Here is a 17,728-nt window from a genome sequence, read left to right as displayed (position 1 = left end):
TGTCTGTACCAAGGGCACCCCAGGTTCCTATTGGAACATGGTTTGGAACAACTCTGTCCTGGCTGCATTCTCCCAGCACCTCCCAGCCTTGGGCTCATTTACAATCATGTTCACTAATATTAATGGTAACAGGAGTTTGTAATGTCCCATTTTTGAATCTTCTAAAGCTAAGCTGTACAACTGGAGGAAACCTTATACCGTATTAGCAGGCATGGAAAAATACTTTCATTTCTGGGCATGATCTGGATCAACCGTGATCTGTTGGTTTGGGCTGAGCTATCTACAAGGCTACAAGTGACCCAAGGAGAGAACGGTGGCTTTGCCTCTCTCTAGAGCTCTCAGACACTCTCTAAACACACTTCTATGCTTGGCATGGTACCTGGCATACAGTAGATAGTTAGGAAATGCTTGAGGAATAGAGCCGAATCAACAGCTGTCAAGGGTCTAGGGTGTTCTGAAACTGGCTCGCACTGGGGGCCTTTAGGGACACTATGTAGCATTCAGAAGAAAATGTTCCTATAGCAGGGCTTCCTATACATCTGCTTCATCCCTATGAGACCTGCTGAGTCACCTTTACTGTGTTGCCTCAATTTCTTGTCCTTACAGCCTCTTTTGGAAGGAAAACATCTGCACACCTTGGAAGCCAGTGGAATAATACCGGTGAATCTGGAACACAGAGAGCACTGAGAGCCTGCAGCTGTCTGTGCTTCACAGGGCAAAGAGCCAAAGTGAGTCATCTGAACCCCCCACTCACTCCCAACCCAGGCACCTCAGGTGGTGCTATAACATCTCTTATTAGATCAGTGGACCCATAGGAGAAGAGAGTAATGAAAATACCCCATGACTGCTAAGTGTTGGTCAAATTATGGCAAAGATGGAAGAAGGAAATCATGGCAAAGATAAGCATCTAAGAAAAAATACAAAAATATATCTGAAGTCTACTTCATAAAATGTGAACCTCTCAGGCGCATTACCATTCCACACCTGTCCTCTGTAAGCATCTGATTCAACACGGTGGACTGTCGCCAACTAGGAACTTTCCCTGTTACACTGGCAGCTTTATTAATGTTCACTAGCTAATAATTCTAGCAGAATCAACTCTCTGATATTCACGATACCTTTGAGATGTCCTTCACATTATGGATGAGATATTAATTTAGTTCCATGACAGTGATCACTCTGAGTCATTACTCTGCTAATTAATACTCAAGAAATGATGGGTGACAGAGAGTTGTAAACTTGGTAATGTGTTAAGTATGACCAGAAATAAGATTATTAGGTAAAATTTAAATGCTTGGCCCATTATTATCGCAAATAATTTACAGTAGAAAATGAGATTAAAAATACTCACCATAACTTAGTTTGGAAGGCAATGATAACAAGATTTTTTTCATTGCAATTTATAGTTCATCCAGAGAGAATGGATTTGGCTTCCTATATGGATATGGCATGACTTAAGGGTCTACTGTCCATATAATAATATATTTTGAGACTGTCTCTGGTGCAGCGTGACATTAATTTTCCCCAGCTTTCAGAATACTGATGAGCCTGGAGTCAGTGATAGAGGCAGGATGGAGACTAATTGCCTGATGCCCGAGCCCCTCTGTGAAGGCCCAGCACTGGCTCTGGCACAGAATGAAAACAGGTGGCCACCACTGACTTCCCAAGACCCTTGAAATCTGAATTTGCCATTTGCTAATTATACTTTTCATTCACCGGGCACTTTCGGTATTGGGATCAATATAAAATCAGTTTCTTAAACACTGCCAAGGAAAGGAAGGTTTTCCTCTGTTTGTTGAATCAATCAATACTGAATGCATACTATGTGCCAGACACAATAACAATGTGGGGAGGCACGACCCCTCCTCTTGAAGAGACTACGGGCAAATAAAGGATATGGACAAATGCATCCGTGAGGTGGGACAGGGGAGGGGTGACGGAGAGCCCAGTGGGGGCCCAGGTAGGGTCTGCCTCAGGAGGTGAGGGAAAGCCTGGAGGAGATCCTGCTGCATGTGAAACAGTGGAGTGGGGCCCTGGACACCTGCATTCAAATCCTAGCTCTGTCACTTACCGGCTCCATGACTGGGCAAGTGTTTTCAGTCTTTAAGCTTCACATGTGAAATCACGATAATAATAATGTTTATTTCATGGGATTATCATAAAGCTTCAATGAAATGGTGCATGTATTCATACTAAGCGCAGGGCCGTCACATGGTATGTCCAGGAAAATATCAGTCATTAATATTATTGTAAACAGCCAGCAGCAATCAGCCAGATTAAGAAGGCGGGGATGGAAATTCCAAACTGAGGGCAAAAGGCCCTCCGTCGTCTGCAGGGCGAGTTCCTTTAGAAGTTTTCAGTATGGCAAAAAGAAGTCTGAGTGAGGCAAGAAGATGAGACTGAAGCAGATGCAGAAGCCAGGTCCTGGCAGGCTGTGTGCTAGGCTAAGAATGTGAACTCTGCTCTAAAAGCTTTGGGGAGCTGCTGAGGGGTGTAACTGGCAGAGTCAGACGTGGCTTATCCAGCCACAGTGGTGTCTGGAGAGGAAAGAGAAAGGCTGGAGTTGGGGAAAGCAGCCAGGGGGCTACTGTAGCACCAAACTAAGGAGGAAAAGTTTGCCTGCTAGTCAGATGACTTTTACCAGTGTTAGATTCTACAAGGTTTTAAGTAATGTGTCTGTCATCTGCCATTTATATGTCTATTTATATGTCTATTCCTTCCATTTTGTGGTTTTAAATATGAATGTAGGGTTATCATTCTTCCTGAGGAGTCCATGTGCTTAATAGTTTAGGGGCTACTAGAAGTTTTCTTGCCAATGAATGACTCCTGGAAGTAAATCAGGCCCTTTGGGTGGGAGGGATAGGGAGGCCAGACCTCCAGGAGAGCTGGATGGAAAATGGCAGTTTTAGGCACGTACAGGCGAACTTACGCTCCCTTATCTTGGGAATCAGTCACTCATGGATTGCTTAGTTGTTTGCTCCCCCAGAGTACACTTTATTTCCCTACTCCCTCACACTCTGTCCCCTCCTTCACTCCATGCACATAGTGGCTGACATTCCCTGTGGGTCACTGCCACCTTAGGCTGACAGAAATGACTGCAGAAGTAGCCCTGTGTTTGGTCTCTCTGTGCCTTGGTTTCCCTGGCGATAAGGGGCAATGATTAGATTCTCCTGAAAAGTGTGTGACAGTTTGATTTAGATTGGAAAGCGGCATGATTGTATCTTAGACCAGAGGTTGTCAAAGTTCTTATTTACCACACAACCCTTTGTTATACAAGAGCCCTTATGATAGAAGTGGGTCTGCTCTTGATGGAGTGGGGACAGGTGTGCCCAATATTCTTTCTGTCTTGGCTCCTTGCCCCTGGTCTACCTGATAGGGTCGGAGGGATGCAAGGACCCAGAGGTGGATGTTTGAATAAAGCCCTGTGGGTCAGATGCTACTGACAAGCAGACAGTGAGTATTTTCCCCCACAGTCATCTTGTGAACCTCTGTCCCTTTTGACTGAATTGTGTCCAAGTGACAATCAGGAGACTGAAGGCAGAGACCCTGTCCTTTCCATCTCTGATCATGTCCTCGGTACCCAACATGAGTCAGTTGAGTGAATGGAAGTTTCTGTGATTAGTTTTAGCAAATAACTCCTTTTGAGGATGTTAGTTGTGTCTTAAAGGCTAAAAAGGTTAATTTACCAAAAATAAGCAGTTGGCTCTCTTTTTGCTTGCTGAGATCTGACCCCATGTACCTAACTCTTCATTCCAGTGAGAAACTGGGCACTTTAAGGAAGCAATAGAATGGGTAGGTACAGGGCGCCTGGGTGGCTCAGTTGATTAAGCGTCCAGCTTCTGCTTAGGTCATGATCTCACAGTTCGTGGGTTCAAGCCCCATGTCAGGCTCTGTGCTCAGAGCCTGGAGCCTGCTTTGGATTCTGTGTCTCCCTCTCTCTGCCCCTTCCCCATTTGTGCTTGCTCTCTCTCTCTCTCTCTCTCTCTTTCTTCCTCTGCCCTTCCCCTGCTTGCACTCTTTCAAAAATAAATAAATGTTAAAAACATTTTTGAAAAAAATTAAAAAAAAAAAAAGAATGGGTAGGTACACTAGAGCAGCCTCATGTGTTGACATACTGTAGGAGCTGGAGGCCACGTGAAGCCAATTCCCAATGATGTAGAAAAGTGGGATCCAGTTCATACAGGAGGTCATATATGTTCTTCCTTTTCTAGCAACCAGGCTCTCCTCATCAACTGGGCACCATCTGCTAGATATCTCCTTAAAATGTGCTGCTGGACATCCACGCTTGCAGATTAGTGAGTCCTTTCACCTGGTAAATGTACATGTAAATGTGTGCTTAATAAACACCAGGGGTGTGCCAAACCTTCCTCATCTATTATCTTGCGGCATTATCATATAAACCCTTAAGGTAAGTATGGCTGTCTTCACCATCTTACAGATACAGAAGCTAAGGCTTCAGGGATAGTCATTAAGTAACTTGCCCAAGATCATTAAGGTCAATAAGGTCAAATAACTTTCTCAAAGTCCCATAGCTTCTGAGGAGCAGAAACGGTTATTTTTTCACCCATGCAAATACCCTTTTACAAGAGCACTAAGGAGAGAGTAGGGGACAGGGCTATTCATTCTCTTGATATTTACGACACATCTGCTATAGGCTAGGAAGGTAAACATATGTGGGACTGTGCACCAGGGCTCAAATAGTGAACCGAATACACAAAAATCTCTGCCTTCAGAGAGTTTATATTCTGGCGGACTCACCAGCTTGAGTTCTGCCACCTCACAGAACTGCCCCTACCATTTCTGGACCCTGGGATATCTGACCTCCATAAGTCCTAGAGCTCATGACACATGAACCCTGCTTGGCCCATATAGTTCTCAACTTCTTTCAAAACAAAAACAAAAAGTGGAAGTGGTTAGATGAGCAGCTGGACTGACTTACAAGTTGCTTTTTCATTCTCTGGTGGTAGACACTGTTTGCAAAAGTGATTTGACTCCCAGTGGCTGTGTTGGGTTCATTACATTTTTGTGTGGATACGGCTTACTGTAAGTTTCTAGAAGGCAAGAGCTGTGTTTTATTCTTTGAATCCCCCAAAATTCTTAGTACCTTTTGGGGCAACTCTCAAGGACTTTGGATAACATTAATAATTATTTTATATATTGTACAATATAATATTAATATATTAGTAATATTCATAACCTTAATAGTCTTTCCTGAGCACTGTGTGCTGGGCACTGTGTCAGACATTCTACCTCCATGACCTCATTCAACCTTCACCATGACCTGCTTGCTTTTAATACCGTTTTCTTATTACCATCTTGCAGATGAGGGAAGCAAGGCTCAAGGTGACCCCGTTTCTAACTGGGTGGTTCAGCTAACATGTCCTGGAAGCAAAGATTAAAGGAATGTGGGAGTCAGTCTGTGCTGCCCTGGCTCTTCCCTGCTTAGCCATCCTAACAGGAATTCTCACTGAGCAGGACACGCCCTGCAGCCCAACCCTCTCTGCCACACGACACCCAGCTTCTCCACTTACTCTGACAGGACACCGTGTACAGGGTACAGGGATCCTCCTGAAGAGTTGTTGGAGATAGCATTTTGTGAAAGCAACTGTGGAACCTTTAGGATGGTGGCTGGGGAACAGAAAGCCAGAGCCGGTGGCAACAGACGGTGCACCAACAGTATCTTGACTCCCTTCCCTTGTTAGCGGCATCCCATAAGCTGTCCCCCTCCTATGATCATGCAGTCATGATGAACTAGCTCTGAGTAAGAGAAATGGCAGGTTAACTTGCCTTTCATTTGTTTTCCATAATAAATGGAATATTTCCTTGAATGCTCTAAGTCATTAACATTTCAATTTATTCATGCTCTTTCTCTCTGGAGTCCTAATGGCAATATTCCATAATTATATCTGCCATACAGCTATCAACTTTGACGGCTCTTTGCATGCCCATAAGCACTGTTCTTACTGCCTCTGTTAGCCTGTTGGGTTGAGGAGGTTGGGCTTTTTTTTTTTTTTTTTTTTTTTTACACTATCTTACCTACTTTTTGCACATGGATTGCTAAACAGGGCAACAAGGCTATGGGTTCAGTAATGAGGAACCGGATGGGGATCCAAGATAACTCTTGCCATGTATAGGTGCTGGTCCAAGCACTTCATGTGTATTAACTTATTTAATCCACCTACAACCCCATGGCCGACTCTATTAGTATCATCATGTCCACTTCTAATGAGGAGGAAACTGAGACACAGAGAGATTGAACAACAGCTCAAGCTCACACTCAGTTAGTAAGTAGCCAGGTGGAGCCCTGAACCTTGCCTTCTGACTCCAGAGTGCACACCCTTCCTTGCTACATCAGGCCATCCACGGGGACGAGTGAGTCTGGGCAAATATCAAAGGCCTATTCTGTATAACCTTCTAATCTTTCTCTCATATGTAAACTAGTACTGCTGCTGTGTTGGGTCTTTGGGCTCAAGAGGGTGGGAGAAAAGTTGCAAAGTGGAAAAACAGCATGATTAAGTACTCACATCCTTGCATCCAACGTCCAAATTGCAGATTTTGTGTAAAGGCCCATGGCCTTCGAGAAGGTGTTAGGTTTAAAACACATGAAGATATAAGCAAGCGTGAATTTTAAGGAGCGAGTTTAAAATGCCCTCACCCCAGATTTTGCCAGGTGAAGATCAGGTTGCAGGTCACCAGGTATTCCTGGAGAGCAGAATGCTTTCTGAAGGTACCCACATTGCTACTTTAAATTACAGTGAATTTTCAACTGGGCTTCCACAAATCAGGCCCTGAGTATTTCTCAGTGCATCTGTTAGTACACACCAAACTCTGGCTGGGCATGTGGGAACCTAAGGTAGCAACAAAGATGCGTGTATGTTCCCTTTAAAGTGGTACACCAAAGTAATTCTATCTGTGCTTTTGGCCTTAGAAGCACAAATCAAGGCTACTGATGTGAAGAGGAAAAGAGACTCAGAGCAGTATTTTAATTTTAGAAAACAGGCCTTGCTGTTGAAGAAATTACCCTCCTTAATTCATTAAAAATTACCACATTCTTTCAAAACGAGAATAAAACTAATATTTCTTAATGCTTGCTCATCATTAATATTATGCCAATTGTTGCATTACTTTTGGTTAATAAATATTCAGAGGATAAAAGAAGCCCACAAGATGGATTAATTCTCCAGCAGTACAAACAAAAACTTTCAATATTTTATATCACATAATTAAATGCTGTTTGTTGTTTCTAGAACCAGAACTTGGGACATGTTAATTAATTGCTTCAAGAAGACAGTTAGACATGTTTCATGGTTGATATTTGGAATCAGATATTTATAAATCCTGCAACACCACTGCTGATGAATTACACTTGCAGAATAAATCCTACCTGCAGAAGTCTGGGGGCACCATGCCATAAACATTGATCCTGTCACAGAGCTCCAGTGCAATTGTCATTGTGAACCAGCCAGTGCTGAGCCAAGTGTTTGAGATCTTCCTGGAAGGAACAACAATTAAGTCTGCAAGCTGGTAAAGTAATCATTATAACCATTACCATCTTAAATCCTTTCTGGAGCAAGGCTGATGATTAACACACCCTCTCTCTCTCTCTCTATCCATTTGGTAAATAGCTGACACTTTATCTGATAGAAATCTCTTACCAACAGCATCATACTCCATGGTAGAGTGATAAATGATATGCATGTTCCACCATGGTGGATTATGACACTAAAGGATGCTCAAGCAACTTCTTCATCATCAAAGATGATGATCAGTGTTTCAGTGTTTAAGTGCACACGACCACAACTCAATTTCTTGTAAGATGACAATCCCCATGTGTCAACTCTGTCTTTATTAACTACAATACTTGACTAATTGGAAATATTCCTTATTCCCCAAGCAGGCCTAAATAATGAAGAGCTTATTAAATATGTATAAACACATAGATGTATCTGTCTATCTATTGATTGAGACCTACTGATCGATCAAACAATCTTAGGTAAAAGCTTGCCTTCAATTAGACTAATTAACATTGACATCTTGACTGAATGTCTTTCCATAGGAAGAGTATATTCATTTGGGAAGGGGCTAATTACCAGAGGAAAAGGACTGCAGGAATGCTTATGCTTAATTGAGCATTTGCTTTATTTTACCTCAGAACATTCAGATCCCTCTGAAAGTTTTTTCTTAAAAGACCGAACTGACAAAACTTAAGGAATGAATCTTGGTGTTCCTAAATTCATTCATTTGCCCATTCAAACATATGTACTGAGCTCTAGCCACGTGCCAAGCCTAAGGATAACTGTGGAGACATAACATCAAGGTCTAATTTGACCCTGTGAGAATGACTCGGTCTACCATGCTATGCTGCTGTGGATATTAATTTCAATTCTTAGGGGGTTGCTGCTTTTGCTTTTTTTTTTTTTTTCCAGTGCTTATGGCATGCCTCATTAGCCAGTTTCAAACACCTTATCCCCAAGGTCAGACTGTCTGACTTTGCCCGGCCATAGCACCATATGTGATGTGAATAACAGAGTTGCTGAAAAGCTTTTCTACTTAGGCTGTGTAGCATTCCTCTTTGAGAAGGAAGACATTTGTTAATCAGTTTGCATTATTTCCATTTCACATATGGACCAAAAAAAAAAAAAGAGAGAGGCATATTAAGGAGTCCTTTGTTTTGTCAAATACCTGACAGGAATGGGTGATATAGTCATTCCTGAGTTCATGGCTTCCCCTTTGTGGTTCTTAATCCCTTTGCTCATTTTAGCTTTCCATTCCATTATATCCTGTCCCAGGAATAGCCCAGGAAGTACATTTTAAAAGCTCCTAAAGACGGGAATACCATGAGTGTGTATGGCTGTTTTTATCACTGACCAGCTGAATGACCTGAGGCAGCTTACTGCTTATCTCTGAGCCCTGATTTCCCATCTATAGAGCAGGCCTGGGAAGCTCTGTCTTCCTGGGCTATTCTGAGGACGAAATGAGAGAATACCATAAAAAGTATTTAGCGTGATGTGTTGATAGATAGATTGAGACACCTTCCTCCTCTCTTGGTTGCTAGATCGGAGCAAATGAAGCAAATAATTCAACCATTACTTTCAGTGTTTGTTTTTGTTTTTGTTTTGTTGTTAGCATCCCTGAAGAAACTGATATCCTTGTAATACTCTGCTATTGGCTCTGGTGTAGGATCCACCATCAGTCATCAGGGCAGTGAGTACAAAACTGTGAAGCCTCCAGCCTAGATAGGAATTAACAATCCTTTTCCTTTGCACCAGTCTTCCAGGACTGAAGGAGGCAGGGCAGAGCAAAGGTAGTCCCTGGGGAAGGGAGAGAGGAAGGAGAAGGAAAAGAAAGTCCCTTGCCTCAAGTGAGATTCACCCTTGTAGCTGTGACAGTGCAACGGTCAGTTTCCTAGACTCACACTGGGTCAGTGAATAACTGGGAGCTTGTGAAGGCCAGGAAGAGATGGAGTCCCTACGTTTTTAGAGTCGTCAGAAACACCAAGAGGGCTCTCCCAGGGGCAGAAACTCCCTGTAATTATGGCTTTCTTTTGTGGGCTAGAGTAGAGACCATAAGCCACAGCCAGAAATACTAGAAGAGGTGGCTCTACAGAAAAAGGTTTCATGGGGAAAAAGGGGGAGAATACAAAGTGAGGGATGAAAGAAACTAAAGCGAAGAGTTCTTTAAAGTGCCACTTAAAATCCCCAGACTTCTTAAATCCTAGCCTTTTGGGATCATGTGCTCTAGAAATGCAACTGCTCTGTGCTGTCTTTCTAAAATGATTCGAACTCTTTTTCCAACAAAGGAATATCTACTGTTTTTACACTTAATCAGCTATAATGAAGGAATATGAAGAGCTGTCATGTGCTTATTAGGGAAAATTATCAGATATTCTTTTATATGATGAAGTAACACACTGAGCTGATAATTCTATAGTGCGCACTAAATTACAATTAAAGGCCTTTCTGCTCCACCAGAATCTCATTTATAATCTCTATGGAAATATTCTTCCTGCAGTTATTTCATTTATGCTTCCTTTATCTAATTACTATAATATTGGTTCTGAATCATATTTTCCTAATGTACCCTTATTCAATTATAAAGTTATTTTCAAGTACAGTTACTTTCTAATATCAAAGAATACCACTTGCCCATCTATGCCATTTGTCATGCTTTTTAATTGCAGATTGTTCCTGAGCCCGTTTTTCCCTCCACTTTTAAGTAGGGTGAAACTTCTATAAATCAAAATCTATTGAATTATCCTATTTTTTTTTTCAAAATAATAGCTTGGAATGAATGTCCTGATCATGAGATGTACAAAATTAGATATTCCACATTTTGTGTACCTTTAATACGTCCTACTGTTTTGCTGGGTTTCGAGAAAAGCTTACATGGAAGAAATACTCGTGGATCCCTAATGTTCTGTGTTTTGATTTTTGGAAAAATGTTTCTTCTGAAGGGTTATTTCTGACTTGGTTCTTTTAGCTGGGAGAGGCCAGGTTAAGAATATGGACGCATGAGAATATCGAGTCAATACAATATTAGCCTCTTTAAGACAGTTTCCTAAAGGTAAGAGGCACAAAGATTCCAGAAGTGACAATGTAGTTTGGCACCCTGCAAGTCCTTATGTGTGATTCCCCTGAATAGGGATGGATGGACCCTTGTAGATGGATGTCTGCACATGAGACGCCCAGTAGGTAACCGACATAGATTTGGTTTCCTCTACCAGCTGGGCTCACCAGGGAGACAGACCTACCGAACATAAAGTTTTTATGGCCAGAATTTAATAAACTTAAGTGAATGGGCTATGTCTCAGTGTAAGTTTATTTCCTAAAGACCTAAGTGACCAAAGGGTAGAATGACTGGTCTCCAAGTTATCAACTTAAAATAATCTCTTAAGAAGATCCAGAGCAATGTGTAATTAGCTTAAATAGCTTATACTGCAGCAGTTATACTGTATCAGTGTCTCAGGAATTCTCAAATTTAACAAACAACCATTAAACTAAAAAGAGGAGAAGTGTTTTCTATTGAAGACTGTTTCTACTTATTTCAAATTTTCCAACAAGCAAAAATGAAACTGTAAATAACTCCTCTCATTCTTATTCCCGTATAAAATGCTCTGTTGGTTAAAGAACTCATTTAAATGAGTGACAGTCTCTCTTATTTGTTGCTTTTATCTCTCTTTATTGCTTTTAAAGGGCAATAAATAACTGAACTTCATGAGAGCTTGTGATGATGACCAGGATCCCTTATGTGATCTAACCATGGAGTCTCCTGAGCCTCTAGGGAAGGAGGCCACAGGGCCAGAAGACAGCTCCCCCTCTCTTCTGTCCCCCAGATGCCATGGCTGGACCAGCCCTCAAATGGTCACAAGGCTTCTAGGATTTAAAAAGAAAGGTCTTCCACACAAAGAATTTGGGGCAAAGCTCTGGTCTTTCTCTAAGGCCCTGTTCTCCAATAATGAGCTGCCTAACATAGCTTAACAATGAATTTAGTACTTTATATTCTTCATTTCATTTATCATGTCTCTTTAGTTTTAAGAAATCAACTCAGCAACAGTTTTTGTAAGGGGGGGGGAGGTAAATTAAATATCTATTAATTATAAAATTACATATTTAAAACATTTTTAAATGTTTAGTTATTTTTGAGAGAGAGAGAAAGAGAGAGAGAGAGAGAGAGAAGGAGAGGGAGAGAATGAGCTGGGAGGGGCAGAGAGACAGGGAGACAGGATCTGAAGCAGGATCCAGGCTCCAAGCTGTCAACACAGAGTCCGACGCAGGGCTCGAACCCACGAACCATGAGATCATGACCTGAGCTGAAGTCGGACGCTTAACCGACTGAGCCACCCAGGTGTCCCTAAAATTATATATTTTAAAATTAAGGAAAAAAAGAAACTTAATCATTAGACCAGTCCTATGAGGCCTAGCCACTATGCGCTTTTCGCATGTGAGGTCCCTGCAGAGTTAGATAACTTGTCCAAGGCCACACAACCACTGAAGGATAGAGTCAGAATTCTTGCCTAGAGATCTGTATTTGGACTACACTGCACCACACCTATTGATACCCAGCTGTCCTTTGCTTTTCACCTAGATTTGGCCAGCTCATGGCCTTTTATCTCAGTGTCGTCAAGGACTACTCCCCTCAAAACCCTCCTGACTGCAGCCACAGGGAATATTGTGGAATTACTATCTAATTCCAGAACATTTTCATTACCTCAAAAAACCTCTACATGTGTATATTCATATGTACAAAACTGACATGGATAAGTGTTATTTCATTTAACAATATTTTGTCTTAATATGGGGGATGAATCTTGATATTGTCTTCTATTCCATTCCATTTCATTCCATCAATTCCATTACATTAAAAAAAAAAAAAAAAACACAGTGACTCACTACACTGATTTCATGTCCCATCATTTGAGCTGTAACTAAGAGTAAGGAAAACTCTGCCCTGGACTATGGTAGGTCTCCCTGTCCTGCAGGTCACAGCACCATTTTCTTTACCTCGCATGACACTCAGCATGTGAGCCACTACTTGGTAAATATTTGTCCTCCCGGGAAAGCTTTAGGTTCCTGGAGGGCAGGGCCTAGATTTGTCTTGTTTCGACTATACCCCCCAGTGCCTGGTGCAGTGGAAGAGTAGGTAGGTACTCAGTACCTGTCCGTGGACTGAATAAATGTTTGCCTTGAAAGGGAAAAATAAACCCATACTCTCCTTTTGGTTAGTGTTCACACAAGTGAAAGGAAATGCAATAAAACGTACGATCTTGCACTTATTACCAGTGTAAGCCAGCAGCTCTGTAGCCTGTTCCTCCAAAACAGGGACTTGGCCTTGAACTATCCACACAGTATCTCAGTGCTTCATTCACTTTGACTTACAAAGGCAGCCAGTCCTCAGGACCCTACAGAGGAGCTCTATCAATGGCATGAACAGCGGGGCCCCAACAAAAAGCCTCAGCAAAAGCTTGGCTTCCAGTGAATCAGCCAGCAACGACATGTCCTCACCCTCCCCTGCGGCCCTCCACTCCCCACCCTGCGCCCTCTACCTGTCCTTGCCAGTCTCCTGCTTGAAGAGCTCATCAAACTGCAGCATCTTGTGGCGCGTGGTCATAAAGGCCTTCAGCCGCGGCAGCACGCGGCTCAGGAGCTGCAGGTTGTTGTAGACCTGGCCCTTGCCGTCGCGCCGCATGTAGCTGCTGGGGCCCCAGAAGATGAACACGGTGCCCTGGCTCACGTTGAGCAGGTCGTGGCGGTTGCGGAGGATCCTCTGGATGCTGGAGTGCGCGATGACCCTCAGGCTGGTGCGGTTGCCCACGTCGCGCCCGTAACCGCGCGTGGGGGCGTCGTTCATGCGGATGACGCACTCGGTCTGGTCGATCTGGGGGCCTTGGCGGCTGTGCAGCAGATGCCCCGAGCTGGTCACCAGGGCACAGTCCCTGCAGTGCATTTTCAGGGGCTGGAAGGCAGAGGGAGAAGGACACCATCAGCAGGCAGCCCTCACTTGGCACCACTAGGTCATTTCACCGCCTCAGAAGGCGGCCAGTCTTCCCTCTCCTCCCTCCCATGCCAGAATATACTTCTCCTGCTATTACCTCATCCACTCGTACATTCTCTCCCAAATTGGTGACAAGGAGCATTTGACAAGATGGAAAGAGGGCTTGCATTGACCTGTCAAACACTGGGCTCTGGGCTTAGCTGGCACCAAATAACCAAATCCCCATAACCCAGCAAGGTTGCTGTCACAGCCATCTTACAGATGGGAATACTTGGGCTTGGAGATGTTAAAAAATTTGCTCAAGGATGCATAACTAGGATGTAATGAAGTCATGCTTTCAAACCCAGGTCTTTCTGAATCCAAAGTTACCCCAAATTGAATTAAAGACTACACTACATTTTGCTATGACATTAGCTCTTAGCTCACATTATTGAAAGCTAAGCGTTTATCAATATTCTTGGATGCTGTACAAATATGCTTATCCTAAATAAACATTGCCTGAGAATCACATGGGGGAAACACATGCAAATTGTAATCCCTCAGATGCCATAATTTTGAAATGACAACTAGGATAGTTTCTCCCATTTTAAGGGGACAGGGAGTGAAATTGAGTTGGTCCATCTTCAAAAGTGTAAAAAAAACAAACAAAAAAAAGCCTCAAGTTCAGAGCCACAGACCTTGGGAGTCCTGGCTGAGTGGTGCCCAAGGACAACGCCAACGGCAATGCTCATTTCAACACCCTGAACCAACGATTTGCTTTCTGAACACCTATGTTCCCACAAATTAAACATTCCCCTGTTTATGTTTAATGAGAACTATCTCTTAGTTGCTGTTTGAACATAATGTAATTAGGACCTGAGGCCAAGGCCAGCAAGTGCACAAGAAAATTACAATCAAGAATGTTCTGAAGGAAAGTAGCATTGTTAGACTTGCCCCAGAGCCTCTGCCCTTCCTCCCAGTTACCTTTGAACAGGACATACTGGCTCCCTGCATAATCTCAACAAGTTGGATCCAGTTTAGGGCTTATATTTACTTGGGGGGGGGGGGGCAGGGTTCCTGATCCATAGCTCTGCCTTCAAAACCAGATGAGGGCACGTGAGGACAGCAGTCTTCCCTCATTGCATAGTGGCAGAAGGGGGTGCCTGGGTGACTCAGTCAGTTAAGCATAGTGGCAGAGGGCACCAGTTTTGGGGGCTTATAGGATGGATCCAGCCTTGTCTCCACTACCTACTAGCTGTGGGACCTTGGTAAGCTACTGACCTCTGTAAATCTCAGGTTTCTCATCTCCAAATGAGGAAAATTAATGCCCCATTCTACCTTGGGAGAATTGAATACACATAGTATTAGACTGGGCCATTTGAAATTCCCAGTACCTGACCTATAAAAATAGCAATTGCAGGGACTTGAACCCAGTCCCTACCATACGACCTGGTATAGTGATCATTCAGTAATGACAGCTGTTATTGGGATTATCCGTCAGAGTGGAGTGCATTGTAGATACTCACTAAATCAGTACTGATCACTTTGGGTTGATAATTGACATATAAGCTTATGAAATGTAGATTCTCATCATTCATTTGACATCCAAGTATTGTTATTAGGTGACAGGCACTACAATGGGCAGTAAGAATGCAAATGGAAGGAAAAAGCAGAACCCCTAAAGTTTATACTTTAGTCAGGGACAGCAGGTCAGTAAAGGCTCACAATAAAGTATGACAGGATGAGAAGGGGGACTGTGTGAAAGTATTAGTAGAGGGGGCTATTTAGAGCACAGCAAGTCGGGGGACATGAAAGAAAGAGCACTTTTGCTAATGGTGATTAGATATCTCCATGTGCCAGGCACTGTTTTGAGCTTTTTATATAGTTGCATTAATTCTTCAAATAACCCCATAAGAAAGATATTATACTACCCCCCCCCCCCCATTTTACTAATGAGAATATTGAGGGATAGAAAAGGAAGGAACTTGCTCAAGATCATCCAGTTAGAAAGTGGCAGAGCTGGAATTCAAACCCAGGAAATCAGACTGTAGAGCCCATGGAATTAACCATCATGGTTAATGGCGTCGCAGTGCAGTAAATAGAATGAATCGAACAAATGCCCTGAGATGTTTTCTTAATTCATCGTCTTCTTCCTTTCCTCTCTCAACCCCAGAAGCTCAGTGTTGCTGTTTCTTAATCAGTTATTGCTTTAAGAGCTTTGGGCTGGGTGGATGCAGTAAAATGACAAAAGTCTCGTATCCAATACCTCCATCCCTTGGAGCTCTATTAACAGTGGACTCATCCATCTAGAGCCTTAAATTAATGAGGGTGAAATGTACTTAAGCCCCAATCTCCCTTTGAGGAAGAGCCACATTATGTATAGAAAGTGGCCCCTATTCCCTTCAGGGAAACTCCTGGAACCTGGAACATGAGGCCCTTGTGAATCCCCTGAGGGGTTGAGGGGCAAGTTCGTGGGCCAAAGGATGGCAGAAATACTTAATTTTCCCTTTTCTTATTTTTCCTGCATATCCCATACATACAGGATGAAGAGGGAAGGTTAAAGGATCTATTCAACCATAGAGTTTCTATCATGTGTCAGGCATTGAACTTGGTGATATAGATAAAAAGACAGATAAAATCCTGTTTTTCCTCTCAAGGAAGCACACAATCTAAGGCAAGAGTGCCCCCAGATAAATAATTACAGGACTGTTGAGTAAGTGCTATAATAAAGTCAGGTACAAGGGGCCATGGGACTAAAGGCGAGAAAACATTTGAGCCTGTCCAGAAGAGCTAGAGAGGCAGGAAGACAGCCAAGAAAGGTCTGTGCAATGCAAACTAACAGAAGAGGTAACTTTAAAGAGCCAGTGGTTAGTGGCGTCACAAGACATGATAGCACAAGTGAAACCAAAAGCGTTCTTTGGATTTGGCGGCCTCGGCCAAAAAAAGTCTCAGTGGAACAGAGGCGGCAGAGCCTCATTTTGGTCGGTCGGTCGGAAGTAGAGGCGGATGCTTGGCCGCAGGGGGGCTGATGGAGGGTTGCCCGAGGGGCAGGGCGGACTCTGACACTTGAGCTGACCATCCCACCCGGTTTGTTAGGGGTTGTTTGGGTTTCAGCATTGAAGGTCCTGCACCCTAGGAAAGTTCTACTCGTGGGGAAGCCCCCTAAAAAAAATTCCTACAAAATTGACAGGGGCATCTGCAAATATCACGTCACTGGGTGATGATTAGGGTCAGGAGACCCAGGATCTGAATTTTACAAGTCAGGTCCTTGACTTTCTCACCCGTGAGATAAAGAGATCAACCAGATACATGTGGCCACATGACATTCATTCGTTCATTCATTTGAAAGACATTTATGGAGCACTCAGTACACCCCTGAGGAGCTGTGTAAGTCAGTACATTTGTTTAATAAGGTCACTTTGTAGGATTTCATTCCATTGGACCCTATAGCCATGGGAACTTGCTTTTTCTCATCAGACTCACCTAGAATTACCATCTTGAAATTTCTAGTTTGATCATTGTGAGACATTGTGCTTCTTTTTACTGGGGAAAACATTCTGAAGAAAAGTCCCGGCATCTCTTTCCCCCATAATGAACTATTCTGCTGTGATTCTCAAAGCACAGGGTGGCTGACGGGTGAAACCTGGGTCTCCTATGGAGACTGAGGTGCCTTCTCTGTGTCTCTTAGGTGTGCATGTGGCCAGTGGAAGACCCTTTCAGGGAAGGCCATGGTTCCCGACTGTGCCATACTGATCCTCTGTGCTTCCTGGGCACCACCAGAACACATTGGGTCCAACCAGTCCAGAAATCCTTCCCTCATGCTTCCTGTCCATCTGCCTTGGCTCTGAGGTATTGATTACCTCGGGCAACAACACTCACTCTTCGAGCTGTGCAGGCGCACCAAACAATGCAAAAAAGATTGAAGTCTGAATTATGCCTTAAGTATCTTTTGGTAAGTGGTGCCAATAAAATGACAATAGCTGTTCTAAACATAATGTTACATTTCCCGCAGCTGAGAAGAGCATGTACCAAAGGCTGAATCACTTCCAAAGGAGGAAATGAAGTCTGTTTTCTGCATTTGGAAGGACTGATGATGTCTTGGGAGGCAGGATGACTAGAAATTACACAAACTCCATGACCCTGTTTCTCAGGATGCATTACAGTCCTCTGAGAGAGCCATGCTCCCCCACATCTCAGTACGATTATAATCCTTAGTGTCTTAATGATATGGGTGGAAATATGCATGCCTTGGTGAGTT

At 43.2% G+C, this 17,728-nt stretch overlaps 1 protein-coding gene across 2 annotated transcripts in view; it reads right to left on the bottom strand.

Annotated features, from left to right (window-relative positions):
• ST6GALNAC5 (ST6 N-acetylgalactosaminide alpha-2,6-sialyltransferase 5) overlaps window positions 1-17,728 on the bottom strand; it is a 180,320-nt gene that overhangs the window by 13,891 nt on the left and 148,701 nt on the right. The window contains exons 3-4 of one of the 2 annotated variants that reach the window (XM_045477901.1): window positions 13,043-13,452; window positions 7,385-7,492 (exon numbers count right to left, since the gene is read on the bottom strand). In XM_045477901.1, the coding sequence (XP_045333857.1) occupies window positions 7,385-7,492; window positions 13,043-13,452 (518 nt within the window). Of the gene's footprint in view, window positions 1-7,384; window positions 7,493-13,042; window positions 13,453-17,728 lie in introns of those variants that run through there. The other variant, XM_045477902.1, reaches the window with a different exon arrangement.

Source organism: Leopardus geoffroyi, chromosome C1 (genome assembly GCF_018350155.1).
Source record: "Leopardus geoffroyi isolate Oge1 chromosome C1, O.geoffroyi_Oge1_pat1.0, whole genome shotgun sequence".
Lineage (NCBI taxonomy): Eukaryota > Metazoa > Chordata > Mammalia > Carnivora > Felidae > Leopardus > Leopardus geoffroyi.
This window is presented reverse-complemented; position numbering and strand designations above follow the sequence as displayed.